This window comes from Nuphar pumila, chromosome 9 (genome assembly GCF_984573655.1).
Source record: "Nuphar pumila chromosome 9, dmNupPumi1.hap1.1, whole genome shotgun sequence".
Taxonomy (NCBI): domain Eukaryota; kingdom Viridiplantae; phylum Streptophyta; class Magnoliopsida; order Nymphaeales; family Nymphaeaceae; genus Nuphar; species Nuphar pumila.
Window position 1 is genome coordinate 98874642 of NC_143257.1, and position 17323 is coordinate 98891964.

The 17323-nt window shown below is 38.8% G+C and overlaps 1 protein-coding gene across 1 annotated transcript; it reads right to left on the bottom strand.

Annotated features, from left to right (window-relative positions):
- Nucleotides 1–5133: 5133 nt before the first annotated feature.
- Nucleotides 5134–5475, bottom strand: LOC149828743 (uncharacterized). The gene has a single exon (XM_090017128.1). It carries the CDS (start codon nt 5473–5475, stop codon nt 5134–5136), a length of 342 nt encoding a protein of 113 aa, XP_089873254.1.
- Between the last annotated feature and the right edge of the window lie 11848 nt (nt 5476–17323).

The window sequence follows — 17323 nt, forward strand, 5'->3', positions numbered from 1 at the left end:
TGGCATCGTTCGACGCGACGGCGTAAGTAAATGCATAATCGGAAGTGCAGTAATCAGAAGTACAGAAAGCAGAGAGCCTTGGCATCATACGACGCGACGGCAAAGGTAAATTACATGGCCTGTGCGATATAAGACGCGTCGGCAGTATCAGCAGATATACACCTAGATCTGTATCCAACGATAGTTACGAGGCGAGCGAGTAAACACCGAAGTGTCCTAGAGGGCTCAACCAAGAACTAGGGTGAGATACTATTTTGAAGAACGCATATACTGCGTATTCGAACATATATATCCGACGATAGTTACGAGGCGAGCGCGTGAACACCGAAGTGTCCTAGAGGGCTCAACCAAGAACTAAAGCAAGATACTACTTCAGAAAGTATATTCTATATACAAACAGTCAAATACTTGAGAGAGATGGATCAACGAAGCGAACTTACTTCAAATCGTGGAAGAAACGGCTCCGGGTTGCTTCTTTGGCTTCGAGCCTTCCTTCGAGAGGTCAGACTAAGTCAGATGAAGCTGACTTAGTTGAGAAAGAGGTAGAGCAGGTCAAGCTACTCAACCTAAGTGGTTTGAACCTAACAGGGTTCAATCCAAGTCAACTGGGTTCAGCAGGTTCGAACTCAGCTCAAGTAGGCTAAGTCTGGGTTCAGAAACCCAAACCGGAATTAGGACTAAAAAGGACTTTGACTTTGACTTTAAACCCAACTAGGTTCAAGTCAAGTCAACTGGGTTTGGACCAGGTCAAGTGGGTTCAGACCCAGGTCAGGTGGGTTAGGACCAGGTCAGGCAGGCTCAGGCTAAGTCAGGCAGGCTCAGACCAGGTCAGGTGGGCTCAGGTGGGCTAGGCTAGGTAGGGGAGGTTTAGGAGAGAGAGAGAAGGCAAGAGAGAGAGGGGGGGTCGAAATTATGAGAAGAGAGAGAGTGGGGAGGGCTATTTATAGCCCAAACCCACCTCCTCTTGGGTTTCTCCATGCCCAAACTACCCCCTTGGCTTCTTTTTAATTCCAAGAGGTTCCTTGGTGTGGGGCCCACTTGGATATTCCATGGGATATTTTTGTGGGTCCCACCAGATATTTTCTGAGGAATATTTCTGTGGGTCCCACCAATATTTCCGTGGGTCCCGCAAGAATTTCGGGTTTCCGGTGATTTTTTCCGAAAAATTCTGAGTATGCCATTTTCTTCGTATTGACGTAACTAAGAAAGTTGGCTCGTACGAATCTATTGATTTCGTTTAGTTAGGAAGTTATGGCTTCCCGAGTATTTGAGCATATATTCGCAATTCGACGAATATCTTAAGTATAACTGGCTCGCAGGAATTGATTCGTTTCGCATTCTGAGAAGAAATGCTATTTTTACCGGTAAATGCCTCATGAATTTTATTCAGATATTTTCTGAAAAATTGCGGGTCTTACAAAAGTGATTCCAAACATTCTAACATTCAAATACTATCTTTTCTTTGAATTGTTTCATAAATAACTACTCTTTTTGGATCAAATCAGAAAAAAAAAATTACATGGGGCTTAAAAAATTCTAAATTGTTAGATCATGCACAAACAATCATATATGCTATAAACTAGTTCTTAATGACCTAATTTTATGAGTTTTTAGCTTCTTGACATAAAAAAAATTTAATGTGCTTCTAAACCAATGTGCATCTAAACCATCCCCCCATGCTTGAATGACATTGTCCCTAGTGGCATAGAAAATATGAAATGCAAATGCACACTAACGACCAATAAAATAAATACGGGAGAAAGGATAGATACAACCTGATATGTGTCGGGCCTCTGAAGTTGATGATTGACTTGACTTTGCACCACAACTATGCATATATGAATGCATAGTTTTCTGCTAATATGGTCAATGGTCTGCTTTGAAAGTTGTGCCCTGCACCTGGTAACTAATCCTCACACATTGAATATCAGATAAACCTGCATGAATCAGAACAAGTGTAAACTCATATGAAATCAAATGACTGAACAAAAACAAATGCTAAAACTGAAAAACAAAACTAATTCTAATATCTACATATGATACATTCTTCTGCTTAGATCCTATTCCTTCGTGAGATCCCAGACATCACACTCATCGGCCTGTAAGGTATCTGATATGTAGGGCTTCAGTCTTTGCCCATTCACCTTGAATATGCCTCTGATACGTGGGTCAAATAATGTCACTGCCTCATGCGGGAATACTTCTCTCACAATGTAAGGTCCATCCCATCTTGACCTTAATTTACCTGGGAACATATGCAAACGAGAATTGAACAACCAAACTTTCTGATCTGGCTCAAACACTTTTCTGATAATGTGCTTATCATGAAAGGTCTTAGTGTGAGCTTTATATAACTTGGCATTCTCGTATGCATCATTCATGAGTTCTTCTATCTCAGTGAGCTTCAATGATCGCTCTTTGTCAGCCTGGGTGATGTCGAAATTAAACTTCTTGATTGCCCAGTACGCTTTGTGTTCCAGCTCGACAGGGAGGTGGCACGCTTTCTCAAAAACAAGACGATATGGAGATAGGCTAATGGGGGTTTTAAACGCAGTCCTATATGCCCAAAGAGCATCATATAAGCGCTGGGACCAATCCTTGCGGTCTGGGCGGACTGTCTTTTCTAAGATCCGCTTGATTTCCCTATTAGAAACCTCTACCTGTCCATTGGTCTGCGGATGATACGGAGTGGTGAATCGATGATTGACAAAATACTTTCTCAGAAGAGAAGCTACCTGTATATTCTCGAAATGCTTTCCACCATCACTTATCATCGCACGTGGCACACCAAAATGACTGAAAATATTATGCTTGATGAACTTAAGCACAACTCGGTGATCGTTGGTCTTGGTTGCTACAGCCTTGACCCATTTGGACACATAATCAACCGCCACTAGGATATACAAATTGTCGAACGATGGCGGGAATGGGCATATAAAATCTATGCCCCAAACATCGAAAACCTCAACAATCAAGATCGGGAGCAAGGGCATCATGTCCCTCTTGGACATATTCCCTGTCTGCTGACAACGAATGCACTTTCTGCAAAACTCATGCGCGTCTCTGTGGAGTGTGGGCAAAAACAATCTAGATTGCAACACCTTTGCAGTTGTCTTTCTACTACTAAAATGCCCTCCACAAGCTAGCGAATGACAAAAACAGAGTATGGACTCATACTCCTCCTCTGGGATACACCTTCTAATAATCTGATCCGCGCAATATCTGAACAATTCTGGTTCATACCAATAGTATTGTCTCACCTATGATAAGAATCGCTCTCGCTCATTCTTATTCTAATGTTCAGGAATCTGCCTCGAAACCAGATAGTTCACAATATCAGCGAACCAGGGTAACTGTGATGTTTCGACGGCCATAATATGCTCATTGGGGAAAGAATCACTGATCGGTCTCTGATCCTGAGTGGACTCCACGATCAGTCTAGAAAGATAGTTTGCTACTACGTTCTCACTTTCCTTCTTATCTCGAATCTCGAGATCAAACTCCTGTAGTAGCAGGACCCATCGGATGAGCCTCGGTTTGGTGTCTTTCTTGCTGAGAAGGTACTTCAGTGCAGCGTGATCAGAATAGACAACCACTTTCGAACTGAGAAGATAGGACCTAAACTTATCCAAAGTGAATACTACTACGAGCAGTTCCTTCTCTGTCATGGTGTAGTTCATCTGAGCATTGGACAGAGTTTTGCTCGCATAGTATATCACATAAGGCTTCTTGTCATCACGTTGTCCTAAAATGGCCCCCATTGCATAGTCGAATGCATCGCACATGATCTCGAATGAAAGCATCCAATTCGGAAGTCTCAAAATGGGTGCAGTGGTCAAGGCCCCTTTTAGTGTCTCAAAGGCCTTCATGCAGTCATCACCAAACTCAAAGGGCTGATCCTTTTCCAATAACAAGCAAAGCGGTCGAGATATTTTGCTAAAATCTTTGATCAACCGCCTATAAAATCCGGCATGCCCTAAGAATGAACGTACTTGCCTAACAGTGGTGGGTGGAGTCAATCGTGAAATTGACTCAACCTTCGCTCGATCAACCTCTATCCCTCTTTTGGACACAATGTGTCCAAGTACAATCCCCTCTTGGACCATAAAATGACTCTTCTCCCAACTCAAAACTAGGTTTGTCTCCATACACCTACTCAGTACTCGAGTAAGTTTCTGGAGGCAATCCTCAAAGGAAGATCCATACATATAAAAATTGTCTATGAAAACTTTCATGACATCATCCACCATGTCAAAGAAGATAGCTAACATGCACCTCTAAAAAGTTGTTGGGGAATTGCAGAGCCCAAACGGCATACGTCTAAACGCAAAAGTGCCATACGGACAGGTAAATGTGGTTTTCTTCTGATCGTCAGGATGGACAGCTACTTGATTATATCCAGAATATTCATCCAAAAAACAGTAGTAGCTCTATCCGGCGAGTCTTTCCAAAATCTGATCAATGAACGGCAACGGGAAATGATCATTTTGTGTTGTTGCATTCAGCTTTCTGTAATCAATACAGACTCGCCACCTTGTGGTGGTCCTCATCGGAATGCTTTCTCCCTTTTCGTTTTCCACTACAGTGAGTCCAGATTTCTTTGGCACGACCTGAATCGGACTGAACCACTGGCTATCAGAAATGGGGTATATGATCCCAGAATCCAACCACTTCATTTTTCACCACTTCTTTCATATTAGGGTTTAATCTTCTATGCATGTCACGCACCAAATTGGCTTCTTCGTCACAATGAATCTGATGCATGCAAAATGAAGGATCAATCCCTTTCAAATCTTCAACCCCCCAGCCAATCGTTGCATTGTGCTCTCATAAAATGTCTATCAGTCTCTGCTCCTGCTCCTTTGTGAGCAATGACGAGATGATCACAGTCAAAGTATCACCAACTCCAAGGTATGCATACTTGAGTGAATCCGGTAAGGGTTTCAGCTCAAGTTGTGGGGGAGACTCTATCGAAGATTTGGCTGGGATCTCAGCAAGTGGTGGGAGAGGCTCAATGCTCCCTCTCCAAAGATTGGATCCTGACGATGCTAACGACACATCTACACTAACCCTACAACTATCATCTCCTGTATAGTACATATCAAGGGACTCCTCTGTCATATACAACTTTGGTTATGCTTCTACTAAATCCTGTGCTATATCAACCTGGAAGCACTCCATATCTCCCACTGTACCCATCACGGCATTGAAAATGTTCAGTGAGACCTTTCGGTTGCCAAATGATAAGTCCATGGCTCCGGTTCTGCAATTGATGCAGGCATTGGTTGTCGCCAAAAATGGTCTACCCAGAATGATCGGAGTCTGGTGCTGGCTATCAATTCCTTCCATGTCAAGGATAATGAAATCAACCGGAAAATATAACTCATCCACTTTCACTAGCACATCTTCTAAAATACCTCTTGGTACCTTGACAGAACGATCTGCTAGTTGGAGTGTAATCGGGATCGATCTCATTTCTCCTAGCCCAAATGAATCATAGAAATATCCGGGCAGGATGTTCACGCTTGCTCCAAGGTCAAGCAAGGCGCGTTCTATTCAGATGTTTCCTATGGTACATGCGATGATCGAGGCTCTAGGGTCCTTGAGCTTTGGTGGGGTCTGGTGCTGAAGCACTGAACTCACCTGCTCAGTCAGATGGACCTTGGTAGGAACTCTTCCTCTGGATTTCCTCTTCTGGGTACAGAGTTCCTTAAGGAATTTGGCATAAGCTGGCACCTGTTGGATGGCATCTAGCAAAGGCAGGTTGATCTGTACATGCTTGAAGATCTCAAGCATGTACTGGACCTTTGTGCTTTGCTTTCCTTTGCCAACGAAGGATTCTAACGCTTTGGGATAGGGTGGTTTTGGAATATACATATGGGGGTCCTCCTCTTTGTGAGAAGGCTCACTCCTATCCTGCTCCTGAACTGGGGCGGAGGACTGAGCCGCAAAAGATGGTATGCTCGAGTCTGGCTCATCTGTACTCACTCTACTCTCGATGTGATACTCACGTCCGCTCCTAAGGGCCATAACAGCTTTGGCCTGTTGTTGTGACTCTGTGATGTACATGCCTTCTGTCATTGGTTCCTTGCCCTTTGGGTTCATCATGGCCTGACTCGACAAACTGCCCTCAAGTCTCCGACTTATCACTTCTGTTAACTGACCCATCTACGATTCTAACTTCGCGATAGACTGAGTATGAGAACTCAATATCTGACAACACTTCTCGAGGGCATTTTGATTAGAAGTTTTCACCTCTTGGAATGCTTGGAGAAGTCTCTCCTCGAAAGAAGTTTGCTGAGCAAACTCTTGTGAGAGCTGAGGAGAAAAAGGAGTGGTCTGAGGAAAACTTGGCCTCTGAAATGTCTGAGTAAATGGTGGCAGTCGAGCAGACTGAGAGGGGAGGAGCTGAGTAGAAGGCTGGGGATTCTTCCATGAAAAGTTAGGATGGTTACGCCACCCCGGGTTATATGTAGATGAATATGGATTGTTCGGGGGTCTGGCGTAACCCTGAGCGGCCTGAACTTGCTCTTGCACAAATTCAGGATACTGAGCTGCCGAAGGGCACTCAGTGATCGAATGTGTCAGACTGGCACAGAGAGTACACACCTGATGAGTAGGAGATGGGCCCGCGAGAAGTTGATCCATCTTCTGCAAAATCTTATCCACTTTGCATTGTAATGCAGTAGATTGACCAATCTCAAGAACGCCACCTTTCTTAGGAATGTTGGGTGTGGGTCTATCAGACTAAGAGATAGAAGCATGATGGAGGGAATTCTCTGCTAGCGTGTCAAACAGTCTCCATGCTTCATCTTCACTCTTTAACATGATTGTCCCCCCGCAAGAAGAGCCAATCATCTGACGATTCCTGTCAAACAATCCATCGTAGAAACTTTGCACCAGTTGCCATCTCGTCACCTGATGATGGGGACACTTCCTAAGGAGATCCTTCATCCTCTCTCAGGTCTCATGAAATTGCTCGCCATCTAGCTCTGAAAAGCTAGTGATGGCTCACCTATAGTGGTTCGTCCTACCTATGGGAAAGTATTTTCTCAGAAACTCCTGCTGCAACTGATCCCAGGACCGTATTTCTATAAAATCTAAGGACTTTAGCCAATACTTGGCATTGTCCTTCAATGAGAACGAGAACCGGGTCAATCTCAAAGCATCGTCATCAAAATTTTGTATCTTTACTGTAGAACAGATTTCAAAGAACTCATCAAGGTGCCTATAGGGATCCTCATGACTAAGGTTGTAGAAGGATGGGAGCATCTGAATGATACTGGCTTTAATCTCATAATGAGGCGCTCCTACATCGGGTCTCTGAATGCAGGATGCCTGGACATAGTCTGTGGGAGTGAAGTACTCCCTCAAAGCGCGGGGAGGAACTGGAGCTGGAGGATCCATATCACCCATTGCTGTCGAACTTCGAGGAGAATGTAAAATTCTCTCTGAGTTGTCAACAAAAGAATGCAATGGAGTACCCAAATCTCTTTGCCCCTGCATACACTGGTGCTAAGACCAGATGTATGGAACGACCTAAATCTACCTAAACTAAACTAATCTAAATACTGCAATTAAAATCACAAAAGTAAAGAGTAAATAACAATAGTACTCTAACTATGTCAGAATTAACTAACTAATCTATATGAATATCAGAACAAAATCTAATTTAAATTACCAAAATAAAAAGATATAGGAAATCACAAACTATGTTCTCTAAAACCCACCTGTCTATTTGCTCCTTGAAGTATGTATTCCAGTGAATCTTAGGAAAACAGTAAGTGAATCCTATATTTAATAACTATGTTAATCCTACTAACTAAAACAAATAAAAACAACTAACTAAACACATATTAATAAACTGAAATTGAAGAAATAACAGAATATACTCGTCGTTCCCCGACAATGGCGCCAAAATTTGGTTGAACTTTTGCAATGGTATTTTTAAAAGATATTTTTCAGTAAAAGATTTGGAAAATCGTCAACCAAAAATAATAAAAACCGACCTTCCACGAATGTGGCAAGTATGGGTCAAATCCTTAGGGAACGGGAAATATTCAATTTACTTATAAAAATTTCAATTTATTAATATCAAACTATTAATCTAAGTTAAACAATACAATTCTAATGAAATTATAAACTAGAAACTACAGTTAACTAGAAACGGATTTCTAAAGTCTTCTCTAGATCGCCAGGGGTAATTTCGTCCTTTCACCATATATGCATTTGCACTCTCAATCTGAATTCACCTTTTTGACCTCTTGTAAACTTTATCAACCTAAAACACAATAAGACATAAAATTAGTGCACAATTATAATAAATGATTAAAAATTATACTAAACCTAATTCTATGAGGAATGATTGAATTAAATTATAATTAGCAATCAAAATTAACTAAAATGTCATTTCTCAGTACATCAACTAACTATTCTGAATCTAACTAGGCTAATTGCTGCAAATATACTAACTAAGATGCAGAAAAACAATAAAAACTACCGAAAGTCACACAACTAATAAAATGATTGTTTTGCCCTCAAATAGTGCAAAAGTGGATTCTAATAGGTTTTTGTGAACAATGAATTTGAAGGAGCAAACGAAGTTCAATTTTTACAATTTTTCTGTTGTTATGTTTGTGACAGATTCAAGAATCTGTCATATTTTACGGATTTGAAAAACTTTTTCGGAATCTCCAGATATAAGTGTTTCAAATTCCTACAAAATCTGGAAATCGTATGTCCCGAAATTTAAAAATACAAAAAAGCTGATTTTGAAAAGTGCTTAAAAGTCATATCAAATCAACTCAAAATGAGCTGATTTTTGGTCTGCTGACAGTGAACACACAGATGAAGAGAATAAAATAAAATTTTTGGAAAAACTCAGAAAATTTTTACATAAAATGACGAGTGCAAGTTGATGCGAAAATTCGATTTTTTATTCAATGCACTATTCATTTGAAAGAATCCACTACATACACTATGACATTGAATTACATATAAAAACAGTCCTAAACACCTCTAATATACTGTTAAACTACAGAAAATGGACTCAAGAAATGAACTAAACAAGCATGCAAATAATTTAAGCAAATTAATTCTAACGTTAATCTAAAAGACAAACTATTGCTAAACTAATTTAAACTAAAATGCAGTTACTAGTTAGAATGTCTAAGTTAGCGAAGTTAACTAATCCTAATAAACTCATCTTAATGTAAGCTAACTAATTAACTTGACAACTGGGTGTTAAACTAGTTTAAATTAAACTTACAACTAAATTATACCTAACTATAGTTTATCTAGAATGAATGATGCAATTAGTTAATCTTAATCTAATAAGTCAAAAGAAAAGAAAGCATACATGCATGTGGCCACGGTGAAGATATTACACAATCATTTAAATGCAAACATTCAACTTAGTTACATAAGTACCACACGTATCTTACACATTAGCTCTTAGATACTAAAACTATTTCAACTAAAGGCAAGGACCACACACTAATACATTACCCTATGCTCTAAAACACTTACCTCAATTAATCCAACCTGCAACCCTAAACGGATATGACCAATATAAATTAATGACAAAAAATGGAAAAAAAATATCTATGTGAACTAATTTGAATTTCGAATGGGGCCCATGGGTAGTCTTGCCATAGAGGGAATGCTTGACCTTCCCAAGTCAAACACGCCAACCTTAGAAAGATCTCACCTGATTTTGATTGAAATCCTCTATTTAAGAGAAGATAATCGATCTAAGGAAAGTGTATTTGAGTTGAGGGTTAAGAGTTTTAGATATCTAAGGCTCTTTTTAAAAGAGGTAAACCACGAAATCCTCCTTAGGCTGGATCTTTTATGAAGATCCAAACTTACCAATTATATTCTCACGCATTCCACAACCTCTCTGTATTACCAAAAATCTCCCCAAACTAAATTCCTAAACTACCCTTCATTCAATATTCTAAAATTAATCTAATGATATATTAATAGTATACTAACCTATTAATACATAAATTATATGTAGGGACTAAATTGGAAGGAAAGAAATCCGTGGAAAAATTACTAAAAGAGATTGAAAACCAATTTAAGTAATTAGGGGTCAAAACTTACCAAAATACATGTTCAATGAATCTGGACAAAACAGAGTTACTAAACCCACAGTTTCCTAAGCTATCCTACCCTCACGCTGCAACAATGGTTGCTCTTCTTCTGTGAAGAAGACAACAGCCACAACAAAAATTAAATAAAAAATGATACTTAACTACGACACATAAAAATGATATATATTTTTTTTCTTTTGATAACACGATTTAAAAGGGAACAAAGCTAAATCTTAACTACACTAACCACTAACTAAATCGACATTAGATTGACTGAAATCATGTTCTACCGTGATCAGAAAATATAATCTGTAATTTTAAGACATTGAAATATCAAAATCGGCTAAACATAATCTAGCCGGTTTTGTCTATTTCAATGGAGATCATGCCAAATTGGAAAATCATGTTTTAAGCCAACCCCAATTGGAATTTAAAACTCAGAAAACAGGTTTTTCATTACTAAATTACAGAAAATCAGAACATACAAATAAATAGGGCACAGTTCAATTTTACACGATTTGCCTTAATCTATACTAGAAGAAGGGGGTGAGAACGAGAACACACCTCAGAGGGTCGTCCGACGAGTGAAGAGGAAGGAAAGAGCGGTTTAAGCCAAGAAATTTCGCTTCCAAACTCGTTGTTGCTGTACTTCACATCAACATGGCTGTGTATGTCTGCAAGGATATGTCGAACGAAGGGTACCGAGCGGTGGAAGTGAACGGGTTGTGCCCAATGGAGAAGAGGGTCGGAAGGGGAAGGAGCCGACCTTTCCAAGAGGTGTAGACAGCACACCAGCTGGGAAGAGCACCCACGTTGATCTACAACCCTGCAAAAATACCACAACACATTAGATGGTTCACACGATGATGAGGAAGAAGATGACGAAAGAAGCAAAACGTGAAGAACATGAAATAGTCGACGAAGAAGCATCAATGGAAGTAGCATGTAGGGGACGGCATGGAGGAGGAAGAGGATCTCTGGCTGGGCACAAATCTCAAGGCAAAAACGTCTTAGGGTTTTCAGAAAAGCATATTTAAACTTGAGCTAAAGTTTTTACAATTTCAAAAAGAGGTTTAAAATAAAAAGAAATGTTGGGCGCCTCTTTTGAAGGGGGTTTTCTGAAAAAAATTCATAAATTGGGTTTGGATTCCATGTGAGTTGGATTGTGATGTTTGTGAACTGATCCAAGACCCAAGATGGGCTATTTGGGTCAGATCTTGATTCGAATTACCTTGAAATCCGTGCTCAATCTCTAAAATTGCAATATTTCACTCAATTTAACTCCGATTTAATTGAAATTTGAACCAAGACTTCTTTATATCAAAATACATCCAATCATGGGTTCTAAACTTTAAGATCACATAAAAATACATGAATATTATATTAACATGATGTGCATTTCATGCATCATCATTGTTCATAAAAGGAATCAACAGGCATAATACCCATGTACTACTACCTTCTCATTGGCGTAGGTTGAAAGCTCAGCCGGAATGACTTCTAGGAAGAAGCCACGACGAACTTTCAACTGGTATTGACAGGGCTGGAACGAGGGTTTCCAAAGGGGAAAGCATGAGGAGAGGGGTGCGACACTCAGATGTGCATGGATTATACCACGAAGATCCTAGAGTATTCATGATGGTTTTGGGGATCTAATGAGAGCATTTTGCAGCAAAGGGATTGCAATGCCTTATGAACAAGAAATCCATGATCCAAGAGGTGCTCTAAACTCTAAGACTCAGATGATTCAGGTTGTCGTGCATCTGAAACCAATACATCATCGTAACAACCTAACTAAAAAAAAACTTAATAACAGAAATGATGTTATTATCATACAAAGAGGAAAAATACTGAAAACAATGGTCACGATACAATTGTTGTATGCAGATTATCAAGATATCAACAGGTAATTAAAACCAGAAGGTGAGAGCAGGGCATCAAAAATCAGACCAACATGAATTAATTACCACCATGAAATAGAAAATCAAACGTGAAAGGGAGATTAAAATGATAATAAAAAAAATGATAGAACGATAACACCTTTAGCTCCTAGAATTAGAGATCATGTTGGGAGTTTAATCATGGCAACTGGGATTTAATAGAAATGCAGACCCACCAAATCAAATACAGAATCACGCCAACGGTAGGATAGCAAACCATGAAAAAAGGGGGATTAATGTAACACAAGAGGTATATTGGAATGTAATGTAAATGAAGCAGCAAAATGAAAGAAAAAGAAAAGGAAAAAAAATGTAGGAACGAGATTGTTCCCTTTTGCTCTTGCACGAGAGAAGGGATTGATGATGCTATATGCAACCCAATCCACAGCTCGACGGTGCGTCAAATGGGGGGAAATGAAACAAAAAAAGAAGCTAAATAGGAAACTCAGGAAAACAGCAGAAAGGAAGGGTATAGATAGCTTATCTGATTACTGCAGGGGACCGGATCTCCTTCGAACAATTGCAGAGGAGGGGCTTTGATTCCTTTGCAGGGATCAGAAGGAGTTTTCCTTCTTTTTCCTTCTTGAGCCCTTTTTCTGATTGAAAGGAAAAGGCGGAGGCTTGATCGTGGGATGAAGACTGAATGCCTTCGATCTAATAGCGCGAAGGTCGATCCAATGGGATGAGATGACTTCTGTTGTGGGGCTCTCTTCAGAACCGAAATAAAGAGGAAGATAATGCTGAAGTGAAAAACCAGATATCTAGAAGACCTCCTGCGTGCTCCTTTTAAAGAGAAAGGGGAAGCTTCTGGAAGAGGGGATTTCGTTGAAGATCGACGGGGGGAGGCGTCAAGGTTGTTGACGCTGGGCGGTAGAGGAGGATCGATCGATCGATCGAGGGAGGGTGGAAATCGGGCAGCTGATGGAGCTCCATCCTACGATTTCTCCTTGGCAACGGAGGGGGCCGTTGAGGATCAAGGGTTGAGGAAGGGGATGGCGATCGAAGGGTGGAGGCGAAGAAGGACGCACATGGGGGTTGGCCATGGAGGGTTCAGGCGAGAGAGAGAGAGAGGCGATGCTCGACCACCGGAGAGAAGCAGCGTTTTCCCTTTTTCAAAAAGAGGTTTCCTTAAAAAATGGTTTTTTATAAAGCGTTTTTTAAAATAGGTTTTTAGCAAAACAAGCTTCAAAGAGTTTTAAACTTTTTTTTCGCATATTTTTCGATTTTTTTGGATTTTTTGTTGTTTTTCTTGGTATTTTCTGTATTTTTTTGTATTTTTTAAAATAAAACTCTAAAATTTATGAGAAATCAAAGGATTTTTGACATATTTTTGTAAAAATTGAAAATATTTAGAAAAGGAAGGTTTTTCGAGAATTCACGGCCATTCTCTGAAAAATTCTTCAGAAAACGGGTTTGGATTCAAAATTTGAGAAAAATTTCGAGTTTTGAACCTCGAATCGAGAAATATGGAGCAGTAAATCCAAACGGATGCTGGATGAACTGTCTAAGCCATTCAAAACTATTTTTGGTATTTTTGTAATTTTAATTTGAAAATTGGACAACGATGCTTAGATTTGGATTTTGATTGGATCCGGATCCGAAATTGAGTCAGATATATAAAATGAGTTTGATTCCAGTAAATCCGAGGCATAAACTGAAATTTTGAATGAAAATGACTCAATTATATTCAGAAAACGGGGGCCAGGGGCAAAAGGGAATATTTATGAAATTTTGAAAAAATTGGAGTGTTCACACATGAGAAAGGATATCATGGTGGAACAAGGATATCAAATTAGCTATTAAGGTTAAAAGAGACTGTTATAAAAAACTAAGAGTCGTGATAATGCGAATTTGGAGAAGTATATGATAGCAAGGAAGGAAGCTAAAAAAGTAGTTCGAAACGCGAGGGATAAGGTATATAAGGAGGTTTATGACAAGTTGGATACCAAAGAGGGTGAGAAGGATATTTATAGGCTTGCAAAGATGAGAGATAGAAAATCGAGGGATCTGGGTATGGTTAGATGTATCAGAGATGAAACACAATGGGTTTTAGTTAAAGATGAGGAGATTAAGGAGAGATGGAAAAATTATTTTGATAAGCTATTTAATGGAAGTCATGCTCAGGATCTTGGAGACTTGTTTATTCCTTTTCATGAGATGAATCATGACTTCATGCGCAAGATTCAAAAGAAAGAAATTACAGAGGCTTTGAAGAAAATGAAATCAAGAAGGGTAGTTGGCACAGATGGTATACCTATCGAGGCTTGAAAATGCTTGGGAGAGAAAGGTTTATAATGGTTGACAAATCTTTTTAACAAGATTTGGCAGACAAATAAGATGCCTAATGAGTGGAGGAAGAGTACTTTGGTGCCTCTATATAAGAATACGGGTGATATACAAGATTACACAAACTATTGTGGTATAAAACTCATGAGTCATACTATGAAACTTTGGGAGAGGGTGATTGAGTCTAGGTTCAGGAAAGTTGTCATGATATCGGAAAATCAATTTGGTTTTATGCCTGGAAGATCAACTATGGAAGTTATACATCTTCTTAGACAACTTATTGAGAGATATAGAGAGAGGAACAAAGATTTGCATATGGTTTTTATTGATTTGGAGAAGGCATACGATAGAGTACCTAGGGACGTTCTCTGGTGGACAATGATGAAAAAAGGTGTTTCTCTCAAGTACATTTGTATAATTAAAGATATGTATGAAGGAGTAGTAACCAATGTCCGCACTTGTGGAGGGGCGACAACTAATTTTCCTATAACAGTTGGGTTACATCAAGGATCTGCTTTAAGCCCTTTCCTATTTGCTATAGTGATGGATGTGCTTACAAGATCAATTCAAGAAAATGTGTCGTGGTGTATGTTGTTTGTTGATGATATTGTTTTGATTGATGAGTCTAGAGCTGGGGTTAATGCTAAGTTAGAATTATGGAGACAGACATTGGAAGCAGGAGGTTTTAAGTTGAGTAAGAGTAAGATAGAATATATGGAATGTCGGTTTAGGAAGCAACGAAGTAGTGATGGGAGTGTAGTGAAGCTTGGTGAGCAAGAAATACCGGTGGATGATTGTTCCAAATATTTGGGATCTATCATTCAAAAGTATGGAGAAATTGATGGAGATGTAAATCATAGGATAAAGGTTGGGTGGATGAAATGGAAAAGTGCAACTGGAGTGTTGTGCGATCGTAGAATGCCATTGCGGTTGAAGGGAAAGTTTTATAGGATGACTATTAGGCCCGCTTTACTATATGGTACAAAATGTTGGGCTGCCAAGAGACATCATATTCAAAAAATGAGTGTAGCTGAGATGTGTATGCTTAGATGGATGTGTGGAAATACAATAAAAGATAAGATTCGAAACGAGGAGATACGTAAGAAGGTAGGCGTTGCACCCATTGAAAATAAGATGAGAGAGAATCGTTTACGGTGGTTTGGACATATTCAGTGAAGGCCTAATGATGCTCCAGTTAGAAGGATGGAGAAATGGGAAAATATATTAGTTAAAAGAGGTTGGGGTAGGCCTAAGAAGACTTGGATGGAGATGATAGGAAAGGATATGAATGCTTTGAACCTCACCGAGGACATGGCATTGGATAGAAATGATTAGAGAAGAATTCATGTGGAAGACCCAGAATGATTTTCTTTTTTGGTTCATATCGCTGACCCCAATTGTTTTGGGATGAAGGCATAGTTGTTTTTGTTGTTGTTCACCCTTGAAATAATACAATCTTTACAGCTCCGGGATCGAAACACATGAAAATTCAATAAAACACTAAAAACCATGATTTAAACATGAAAATTAATGAAAAAAATATGCAAACGACATAACGAAATTGAATTTGATGTTTGGATGATCAAAATAACCATTAATACAGTGAAATAAAATAAAAAAATCAGGGGAAGCATGATTAAAACTTCATTTAGCCTTTAAAAGAGGGATTTGATGCATTTAATGGGTGAATATCATCTTTTATTTGGCAAAAACATAAAAAATATTATTCTAAACTATTCTAATAGATTAAAAATATGAAATAAACTATGGAACAACATTAGATCATGTTCTTGATTTCATTTTAGGGTTCTTGAAGGTAGATCATACTTGAAATCTATAAACAAGGGGCGATGATGGTGGATTTCATGGTAAAAAGCATAAAAAATAAATAAGGAAAACATAAAAAAAATAAAATCTCACCTTGGGTAGCTGCAGCTTCAATGGAAGACGGAGAGGGTGCTGAGAGGAGAGAGAGGCCATGAAAATTGGGAGAGAAAAGAGAGAGAAAAAACCTCCTGAAGTTCCCCTTTTATAGGTTTTCAAAAAATCACTTAATTAGGGTAAATTAAGAGGTTTTGCTTTTTTTTCATAACTCTTTCTAATAAATCCACTAAGGAGCAACGATTTTCCCAGAGGCTTCTAACCTAACCATAACCCTAATTAGCTAACCCTAATTGACTCCTAATTAGACTCTAAAAAAAACCCTAAAAAATCTAAATGTGGTGCCACCTACTTTGGGCCCACATTTGATTTTAAAAGTTCTAATTTTAAGGTTTTAAAATTTGAAAATAAAGATTAGGTTTTTAAAATCAATTTGGGATTTTTCAAAACTCCTAAACTAACTTGAACTAACCTAAATATCCTCAAATGTGGTGCCACCCACAGTGGGCCTCATTTGGGTTTTCAAAAACCCTAATTTTTAAAACTTTAAAAACCTAAGTTAAAATCTAAAGTAAAAATAGAAGTTTTAAAACCAATTTTTGACTCACCTAGACTCCTAACCTAATTAGGACACTAACTAAACTTAGGCTAATCCCAACTTCTTCAAATGTGGCACCACCCAGAGTGGTCCCCACTTGATTTTTCAAAAATGATTTTAAAATTTGAAAATACAGATTTTCAAGAGAGGTTTAAAATTAGAATGAGAATTGAAAGTTTTAAAACCAAATAGAGTTCTGACTAGATCAGGACTCTTCTAGATATAGCGCCAACTGGGTGGGCTCCATATCACAGTTTTGAAAAGGTTGAAATAAAGACTAAAAATGGTTTTAAAATAGAGTTAAAATCAACAGATGAAATTCAGAGGTTTTGAAAATAGAGTCCTAGGCGGACATAAACTCTGAACCAAGTAAAACTCTAAGATTTAGGTTTTTGAAAGTCAAACGATGAAGTTTTTTAAGGATTTTCTCAAAACTAGTGAAAACAAGTCAAAAAAAAGCAGTCAGGGTTAGAGTCCTAACTCAATCGAAACTCTAAAAGAGGGTCCTAAATCAACTGGGA

Coding starts and splice junctions, on each gene's coding strand:
- LOC149828743 (XM_090017128.1), bottom strand. CDS start 5,475: ATGAGATCGATCCCGATTACACTCCAACTAGCAGATCGTTCTGTCAAG.